The sequence below is a fragment of the Montipora foliosa genome, chromosome 7, assembly GCF_036669935.1.
Source record: "Montipora foliosa isolate CH-2021 chromosome 7, ASM3666993v2, whole genome shotgun sequence".
Classification (NCBI taxonomy): Eukaryota; Metazoa; Cnidaria; class Anthozoa; order Scleractinia; family Acroporidae; genus Montipora; species Montipora foliosa.
The window spans coordinates 14395299-14405298 of NC_090875.1; the positions used below are offsets into that span (position 1 = coordinate 14395299).

Here is a 10000-nt window from a genome sequence, read left to right on the forward strand (position 1 = left end):
CATGTTCGAATACAACAAGGAGGAATCCATTTTCGTCGCAAAGAATGGCATTGCCATCATATTGGGTATAATAGGACTTCGAAACCTCAAATAGTAGTGATCGAAGCTCTACTAAGCACTACTGCTTCTGAGGCAAATGTACCATAATATAAACAACTGCATGTACATAAGTTTCTTTGAGATATGTTTTAAACCAGACATTATCACCCAACAATGAAATCGTTTGACAGTTTCATTAATGTTGAGTCATTGGCTGATCCTCGTGCACATGGGTCAAAACTGCGTCTGAAATGATTTGCCCTGAATCACATTGAACTGATGAGACGAAATACAAGTCATGATATTAAGAAAATAAGACATTAAATCCCAATGTAAACATGTCTCAAGGCATACAAACTGCTCAATCAGTGATTATGTTAATTTATGACAATAAGATGAAAGCGCGTACAACGGACGGTCACTATGGATGGATTTCTAACGATCGTTTGTGGAAGCCTTGCCTCAACGAGATACACTTTGAATATGAAACCCGTAAAAGAGACTGTCTTATTTCTTTAGCGTCCGTTTGATTATTTGTAAGGCCCTGTGGACTTATGAGAACGTGGATGTAGAGGTTATTGTTCAATTAGCTTAAAACATCGGTGTAGGGTTTAAAGTTGCTGCGTTGTATTTTAGAATAAAACTTGACCATAAAATGAAGCCCGGCTGTACTGTTTGACTATTGAGGTTTCTTATTGCGACGGGGAACCCCCTGGATTTTTAAACAATGCCCCAACAGTTTTCTCGGAATAGTGCAGCACATTTCGTGGAAACGTCACGCAAGCATGTCGAAGCGACAAACCGTCGGCTAATTGGCCAGAAGATCGTTTACATATTCAAGAATCTTTTTATCGCATCTTTAACCGCTTTCAGCCATGGCGCCTCAGGCTATTAAATGGGGGGGACGAGCTTTGTTTTTCGCTCTTTTATTAACTCAGTGTGGTTTTCTAACTGCTTATCCAGTTCAATACAAAGGTCCTGCGTGGTGTTCTGTCTTCATTTCGTACGTTCCAGTATGCCTGATATGGTTGCTTTCGATGTACAAGCGTGAGACAAAGCTTCGCATATTCTTTTTCGTATGGGGTTTCTACATCGTCTGTGCCTTACTGACAAATGTCATCGTCATTTTTGGATTTGTCGTAGACAGCCTCGACAAAGAAAAATTTCTTGGTCCAAATGTCTTGAAGATGGTTCTTTGTATCACACCAGTTCTCCTGATACTGTTGATGCTCACAGCAGACTACGAAGATGAACTAAGAGAAGAAAAACAAAAACGCAGAGAATTAGTCTCCAAGCTGTGTGCTCAGATGGCCATCGACCTCTTGGATACAATCGAAGTGCTAGATATTATTCTGGAGGAGACAGAGCACAACTATGGAATCAAGAAAGGATTTGGAACGGGCATGACCGTTGTGGCTTGTCTTAGTTTTGTGCTGTCGCTCTTGCAAATGACCGAGATCAAGTTTAATGCCGACGGAAAACCTGAGAAAACACGTTATAGAACAACACTGCTTCGCACAGCCGCCGAAATGGTTTTTGTCAACTTCACTTTTCTGATAATCCGTCTGGTTGTGTTTTTTTCTTACGGAAAAGACGAGTCGATTTTCATCGCCAAAAATGGTGTGGCAATCGTGCTTTCGGCGTTGCAGATCTATTACGATCTGTATGATCGAAATCAACGATAGAATTTTTGTGTTATTTTTGTTAAACTCAAATATTCCAAATATCGACGGTATTTCAGGGCGGAGCAGTATTTGGTTAGTTAGAAATCGTATATTATCAGTATTCCTGCTTGGTTAATTAGTGGATCCTAGTGCATGTAAATCGGGAATGAAAATCCGTCGTGCAGGACTTGGTGTACAGTCGTAACACTAAGTTTACTTTGTTGCTAGTGCATTAACTCACAAAGGGGTCTTTAGTAACTAAATTATCTCCTCATGCACGATAAGGAAATCCTTTAGTTTTATAATAAGAGTCGCGAACTGACAATTTTGTGTGGGAAACAATTTGTCACACACAAATCACTGTTAAGGGATTGAAGGACTCAGTCCACAACCAACAAGTTGTGCTCAGGGGCACCCATTGTCATTTTTCGGAAAATATCTGTTCAGAAGACGATTTGAGATCTAGAATTTTCGGAACATTTGTTGTAAAATTTCTTGCTTCCTAGGATTTTCGAACTTCTAAAAAATGGTATAATTGCCCATTTTTAACGGATTTTTTACCCTAAAAGGGTCACCTCGAATTTTTGGAGAGCCTTTTTTCTTGCTGAAATTTTGGAAAAGCCGGTAAGTTTTGATCCCTATAATTTTCGGATCACTAGACTTTAAGCAAGGAAATCCGATTGTGGATTGAAAAAAAAGGCCGCAAGTTATTATCATATGTTTGCTGGATTTTTGAGACTGTCATTTTCCGTTCTTTCAAATTTTTAGTAAACTTTCGAATAAATTATCACAACTTATAAAACTCGTAAACATGCAAAACCAAGTCATTTGGGCTCGCTGCATTGTTGGGTCTTGCATTGAAATACGCTCTTAAAAGGGCTCCCCTTCAACCTCGTACGTTATACGGACGATATCTTTATGACATGGACTCACACAGTACTCCGACAGACGACCTACAGACTTTTCTTTCTTACTATTATTATTATTATTATTATTATTATTATTATTATTATTATTATTATCATTATTACCATTAAATTCACCTCTTCTCACTCTTCTACATCCATCCCATTCTTAGACTTTATGGTTTCTCTCAACGATGCTATATTTACCATAGATCTCTATTCCAAACCCACAGACAAACTCCAGTAACTCTTACGATCTTCATCATTAATTAAATTACATTTATATTGCACAGGTTACTTGAATATATATGATCACCTGCGCATTACAATGATTAAAAACTAAAAAGTATAATGATATAAAATGAGGTAAAACCCTACAATAAAAACTAGATATATATATAGCTACATGCAAATAAATAAATGAATAAGTGAATAAAACTAATTGTAATTAAATCATAGGTACAAAAGCAAGCCTAAATAAAAGCGTTTTTAACGTCTTCTTAAAATTGTTCAAAGTTCTACTGTTGCGAATTTTGATGACGAGCGAGTTCCATAGCTCTGGCGCAGCAGCACAAAAAACCCTGTTGCCCAATATTCTCTTAGTTCTCTCTCGTGGCAACTCAAGGAGAAGCTCATTGTTTGATCTCAAAGAATAGCGCGATGCTCTCTTAATACCAATAAAATCGATGATATATTTCGACGCAAGCCCGTGAATAGCTTTAAATGTAATTACTAGTATCTTAAATCTAATTCTAAATTGCATTGCATGCCACACCTTACACTCCAAAAGTGCTATTGTGGCACTTCGTTCACGACACATATGTTCTTCAGACGATACTTTCAGTCTACGCGTTCTCATAAACTTGTGCAATAACTTAACAAACGTGGCTGCAATCTCTCTTTCCTCAAACAAGACATGCGACGTATTCACGCTATACAACGCAATACAGTACAGTTCTTAAGCCTAGCCCAATTCCACAAACACATCTGTTCGTGTCCCTTTTGTTGTCACCTATAACTCTACCCTTAGTTCTTTCACATCTAACATTCAAAAAAAAAAAACAGAAAAACTTTCACATTTTGGCTTCTTCCCAACGATGTACCGAAATATTCACATTCCCACCCCTTTCACCCCTTTCTGCTTTCAGACGTTCTAACAACCTCGATGACATAGTTGTCAAATCCCCGTTACCTACCAACCCACAAACTCCACGGAGAGTGACCTAAACAACCATCCAAGTGTTCTGCAAATACAAACAGCGAATTATTCAGAACCAATGGAATTAACTAAGAGAGGGTGATGTGAAGTTCAGAACCATTGATCGAGTCCAATCCAGTAAATGAAGCAAAAGTCAGAAGAGCACTAGAGTCGCTTAATACGGGGAAAGCAACTAGGGTGTGAGAATCTGCCAGCTAGGATACTGAAATACGTTCCGGCAAAGTTCGCTCTACCATTGGCGAATCTTTACAACTCGTGTATTACTAACTTTCAATGGCCAAGCAACTGGAAAAAGGGTGAATGAACGCCCGTCTTCAAGAGAGAAGATCCCCAGAATATTGGCAGCTATAGACCAATAACTGTCCTCCCAGTGGTCAGTAAAGTATTTGAGAAATTCCTTAGCGATCAGACCACAAAGCAATTTGACAGTCGCTTACATCCCGGAATCACGGCCTATTGCTATCATAAACGCCACTGTTGCGGAACAACACTGATATCACTTATTGCAGCACGGAAATCAGCCCGGATAACCGACAAACTGTTAAGATCTTGTCCACCGATTTGAGCAAGGCTTTTGAATCTCTGCATCGTCTCCTTATGATCAGCAAACTAAGAGCGTATCGATTTCAAGATGAACTGCTGGACCTAATTCGATCCTACTTGTGTGATCGACTGAATCGAGTCAACCTAAGAGCTATTAGACGCGAGTGGAAGCGGACTGAGAGGGGTTGTCCTCAGGGATCCGCCCTAGGTCCGTTGCTATGGAATATCTTCCACCTCTGTATATACGCGGATGACCATCAAATATACGAAACAGTGGGGGCTCTGGAAACAGTTAACAAAAACCTAATATCCAACGCCAATAAAGCCTCTGGGTGGTACGCTGGCAATCTGCTAAAAGGAAACCTGAGCAAATACCAAACTGTGACTCTCAATCATAAAAGTACAGCAAGTGACACCCCATTACACTTTCAAGGAAACACGATTAAATCTTCAGACTCTCTTAAGTTGTTAGAAGTCACTATAGAAGACAAGCTGAACTTTAACAATCACATTAATGAAATATGTAGGAAGGCGAGTCAAAGGGTAGGGGTAATGATGAGCCTTATTCCCACCAATGCTAAACTAAGCCTGTATAAATCAGCCATCATGCCCTACTTAACTTATTACCAGCTGACTTGGCACTTCTGTTCTGCCACTGATAAAAGAAAGCTCGAAGTTATTCAAGAAAGAGCATTACGCGCAGTTTTCCTGGATAAGAAATCAAGCTACCGAACTCTGTTGAGCAAAAGTAACCTAGTGACGCTACAGAATAGAAGGCTACACTAGATATCGCCATCCTTATGTGTAAGGTGAAACATAGACTGCCCCACACAAATATGTGAGCTATTTCATATGCACTGCTCACCCTACTTCAAACATTGAAGAAAGGTTTTAATGAAACAGCAAAGTTACTACAAAAGGAGGAAAGGATGGGCAAAATTAAAGAAGATTCAAGTGCTCAACAGATACTGTTTTGTCACAAAGCTTTGATTTGTTTTGTTTAAAACTAATTTCTGAGTTAACGTTAAGCTTTGCGTGGAGAGTTTATAGGAATGGGTAAACTACGCAAAGTGAACACAGCCCATTTAAGTATCAAGTTTTTTTATTGTGCAGTAGTTAAATTATTCCTTTTATAGGGAATCGAAGGAATCAGAAACAATACAATCATTGATGGTAAATCATACATTGTTACATTGAAGTTATTTGGTGCCTTCCATTGGCTAACGGTGCAATAATCATGGTGCAAGTATCGATCTAAGGCACCGCCGCACGACGTACGGATTATTTAGCAAAAGCGAACGTTGATAATGAGCGATTAACATCATATGACTCAAATATTATACTAAGTAAAGGTACATTTACTAAGCAAATATCAAGACGAAGAAAGTGCTGAACCTGAAAATTTAGCGCAGTGTATTAACCAATTTCAGCTCTTGTAAATTATAGTGTTGTATCATTTTTGTATCGATCCACTTGTACTCTTCCGTTGGCCTCGTTGTCGTTTTAGTCATTCTCCTTTTCTAAAACACGTAACGCTTCAGAGCGATTTATTCGTTGTTTGCTAATTAACAACAATCGTAACTGTCATCTCTCTCGTTGTCCATAACATACAGTGTTTTTTTTTGAGAAGCTAAGAATAGTGTGTATGTTCAGGCTTTAAGAACAACCGCAACATCTTAAAGTAGAACAAATCTCAAACAGGCTAAGGAGAATTATGATGCCATTTTTGGCGATAAAGATGGACGCATCTTTGCCATACTTTAAGAACAGAACCAAGCGAAGACATAGGAAAACACCGTTAACAGCGAGAATCTGGATCGTTTTTCGCGATATTGATGTACACTTGTCATATGTCCAATTGCCATAGTAATCTGTCTTTACTTCCACCAGCTGCAGCGGAGAAAGAAGGAAGCTGAAGCAGACGAAGACAATGATGGCTTCTTCGAAGCTTCTTGGAATGTTGTAAAGGACCACATTTTCTTCCAAAATAACCTCCAACATTTCTACTCCATCAAAGAGATCTAGTGCTATTTGAAGGGACAAAATCAATATATGTTCTCTGTAATCCATTGAGTCGGTGCCTGTGCTTAAGAGAAGCAGTAGAATTAACGGAGATGCGCAAAGAGTCATCTTCAAAATATTTGGACCAAAGAACTTCTGACTATCGAGCTTGTTCTCGATTGGTTCGCTACCTCCAAAAATAATTCCTATCAACGGTACTAATCCAATCCAGATGTAAACTAGCCAAACAGTGAATAACCACTGAAGGTTCTTATCGTTACATAGAATCCAAAACCATAACAAAAGAGCAGGAAAAAAAAGGACAACTAGTGCATAGAAACCATCATTGCTTTTGTACTCAGCGGTACCGTACTCAGCAGGATAAGATGTCAGCGAATAAGTCTGAAGAGCATACAGGGCCACAAAGGCAAATCTTCCCAAGATAATCAAACAGGAGGCCATGCCAGAACACGATCGAAACCTTGTCCGTAAAGGGGAGTTTTGAATTACGGCTGCAAATCAGCCTCGTTCAGTAACACAACCGGCACGACCAGCACTTTGCAAGATGATAAGCGGTCTATGCTTACGCAATACATAACACCGATTTTGTTTCCGAGAAAAGGGAAGTCGCAGTTCTAAGAAATTACGTCATTTCCGGAAATAACATCTCCTTTGAAGATTAATGAATGTAACTCACAAATTCAAAAGGATCGTAAATGATAACTTTATTGTAAACTTCAAACCAGCGAAGCATCAAACCATGTCAGATTGTCCATTAGTTGCCATGTGAACCTAAACTTGTTTTTCACCTTGTGGAAGTGCATCAATTTTTTAACCAATGATACACAGCCACTATTATTGCAGTTTCTTAAATTTGTCCCACTTATCTGAGGGGTTTGACGGCTAAGGCAATGATAATTGGTATCATTCAGTGTTGTTTATGCATTTACATTAGTAGTGAAACAGCAAACGTTATGCATCGCTTGTGGGGCCGCTATTGAAATTCGTCATGAAAATGGATAATTTCTGAGCATGAAATGTCAGCGATGGATAAAACCATCTTCTGGGTCGACTTGCTTTTTCGGGTTTCGATGCTTTGATAAACGGATTCATGAAACGCTGGCATAGCCACTGTACAGCAGTATAGGCCTTTTGCAACAAACGATCACATGGTACAAAATCCGCCATGCTGGAGGGCAAGCTCATTATTATTCCCCCACTGGGACATTAAACAAAGAGACCTGAACCAGTTAAGCTTGACTTGCCTTTGCTTTAATGTCCCAGTGGGGGAATAATAATGAGCTTGCCCTCCAGCATGGCGGATTTTGTACCATGTGATCGTTTGTTGCAAAAGGCCTATTATTGAGTCGACGTCAATTTAGGGGAATCCCCGTTTTCGGCAAGCCCGTCAACTCTGTTCTGTGAACAATGGCATGTTTCTCGGAATCGTAAACTTAAGGTCGACCGTCATCGGTTACAGAACCAAATCTAAAGCGGTACAAATTCATTTCAAGGACTACCTATCTTGTTCGATGTGGCTCAAAAGAGAGGCTTGTGATGCGTTGTTCTTGTGCGCCGCATCAGTGAAGGGGGCTTTCCCACGTGCTTATTGTGAGGAAAATTCGGTTATATTCACTTGGGAAAAACCCCAGATCAGGATGGATCTATTCCTACCTTCAAGTTATGTGGCGGTATCCCATTGGCTAATGGTGCAATGATAAGTCGATTGGCCTTTATGTTTGTCCCCAAAGCAATTTTGTTTTCAACGTTCCATCTACCTTCAGCAACGACAACTATGGCCTCGTTTTTCATTTGGGTAGGACGCTTGGTATTTGCTGGACTGATATTGTCCCAGTGCTTTCTGCTTGCCTCGTATCCAGCAACTTCCAAGAACGATTTGAATTGGTATGCTACAAGTCTATCATACGGCCCTTCAGCCCTAACGTGGTTCTTTCTTATTCTGTTCGATAAGGCCAAACTTCACAGGCTGTTTTATGTCTGGGGCTTATATGTCTTAGGTTTGGTTGTAAGCACTGGCATCGTGTTTGCAACTGCCGGAGACAGTCTTGACAAAGAGAATTCCTTGGGCCCAAACATTTTGAAGATGACGCTCTGCTTCACTCCGCTTCTTCTGTTGCTGCTATTGAACACTGCAAAGGATGTTAAAGACTACAAGGAGGTTGTTTCCATGTTGTGCTTCCAGATGGTAGTAGATCTCTTTGATGCCGTCGAAATGTTAGACATTGTGTTGGATGAGAAAGAACACAACTATGGCATCCCGAAAGAATTTGGTGTGGTGATGATCGTTGTTGCGTGTATCAGTTTTCTGCTGTCGCCCTGGCAAATGGCCGAAAACGATCTTGAAAGCGGGAAGCTAAGGCGACGTACAGCAATGTGGCGTTATATCGTTGAAATGGCTTTTGAAAATTTAGTATTTCTTGTTGTTCGTTTGGTAATCGTCTTCAAATACAAGAAGGATGAATCCATTTTCATCGCAAAGAATGGCATCGCCATCATTTTAGGAATAATGGGAGTCGTAAACCTCAGAGAGTAGTGCACGAAGGACATGGTTAAGTTTTTCTTCTTTTACTAATGTACTATTCTAAAACAACTGTACATACGTTTCTTTGAGAAAGGTTTTAAACCGGATGTTTCTTAGTTGGTAGTTTGTTGAGTTCACCGTCAATTTCCTCGGCTGATCCTCATGCACATGGCTCAAAACCGCGTCTGAAACATCTGTCCTACACAGTGAACTGATGAGACAGGGTTGCATGTCATGATATAAAGAAAATACAAGAAATTAAATCCTATAAATAAGACATTAAACATGTCTCCAAGTATACAAACTGCTGAATCAGTGATTATGTTAATTTATAATAATTAGGTGAAAGCGCGGCGTTCAACGGACGGTATGGACTTTCTAACGATCGTTCGTTGAAGCCTTGCCTTCAATCAAAGAAGAGGGACACTTTTTTATTTTCAAGTTGAAGTTTATTAAAGATTTAAAAACATATACAAAGTAAAATATATACTGCTCGCAGTTAGCTACAGCTATTCGAGGAGAGCAGTGGTTGTAACGCAAAGACAAATCGCAACAAATGAAAAAGTATATTACTTTGAATGACACTCATAATTATATGGAAAGTTGAAATGCATTTAATAATGGTATTTGATGGCTAGTTGAGCAGTCTGGCATATTGTAAATATGGACTGGATTTGTAAAACATGGATTTGAAAAACATAGGTTGTTGCTACCAATTCATACACTGAAAATTATTCGTGTTAATTTCTTTTTTGCGACGTTCTGCACGCTTTTTCGCGTGTTCACTGGATCACATTATTCACTTTTTTTACGTATTTGAGTTAACGGAAAAAGCTTGGTCCAGATATGGGCAGCTACTATAACAAATCTGGAAAACGTTTCTATTCCTGCTATGAAGAATTTAAGCATTTCAAGGACATAGCGCTTAGATAGACTCCACTGTTTTATTCATCTTTAAAGTAAACTTTGAACATAATGTCAACAAAGCAGAACCTATCCTTTTGCGAACATGATCCAAAAACGAAACTATCTTGTCATTTCCTAACCTGTCTGGACAAAAGTTTACAGCTGTATAAGTAATGAAGCC

The 10000-nt window shown here is 39.3% G+C and overlaps 4 protein-coding genes across 4 annotated transcripts in view; 3 read left to right on the plus strand and 1 right to left on the minus strand.

The window, feature by feature from the left end:
- The window catches only part of LOC138009945 (uncharacterized), a 756-nt gene extending 662 nt beyond the window's left edge, over positions 1-94 (plus strand). The window contains exon 1 of the mRNA XM_068856926.1: positions 1-94. This exon is cut by the window's left edge and continues 662 nt beyond it. Within this exon, the coding sequence (XP_068713027.1) occupies positions 1-94 (94 nt within the window).
- On the plus strand, positions 91-3007 carry LOC138010707 (uncharacterized). The gene has a single exon (XM_068857681.1). The coding sequence runs from the start codon at positions 915-917 to the stop codon at positions 1722-1724; it is 810 nt and encodes a 269-aa protein (XP_068713782.1). The 5' UTR covers positions 91-914; the 3' UTR covers positions 1725-3007.
- A 2466-nt stretch (positions 3008-5473) lies between these two features.
- LOC138010709 (uncharacterized) lies at positions 5474-6930 on the minus strand. Its single transcript, XM_068857683.1, has one exon. The coding sequence runs from the start codon at positions 6831-6833 to the stop codon at positions 6027-6029; it is 807 nt and encodes a 268-aa protein (XP_068713784.1). The 5' UTR covers positions 6834-6930; the 3' UTR covers positions 5474-6026.
- Positions 6931-7970: 1040 nt separating this feature from the next.
- LOC138010706 (uncharacterized) overlaps positions 7971-10000 on the plus strand; it is a 2789-nt gene continuing 759 nt past the window's right edge. Inside the window, exon 1 of the mRNA XM_068857680.1 lies at positions 7971-10000. This exon is cut by the window's right edge and continues 759 nt beyond it. Within this exon, the coding sequence (XP_068713781.1) occupies positions 8086-8925 (840 nt within the window). The 5' untranslated portion in view covers positions 7971-8085 and the 3' untranslated portion in view covers positions 8926-10000.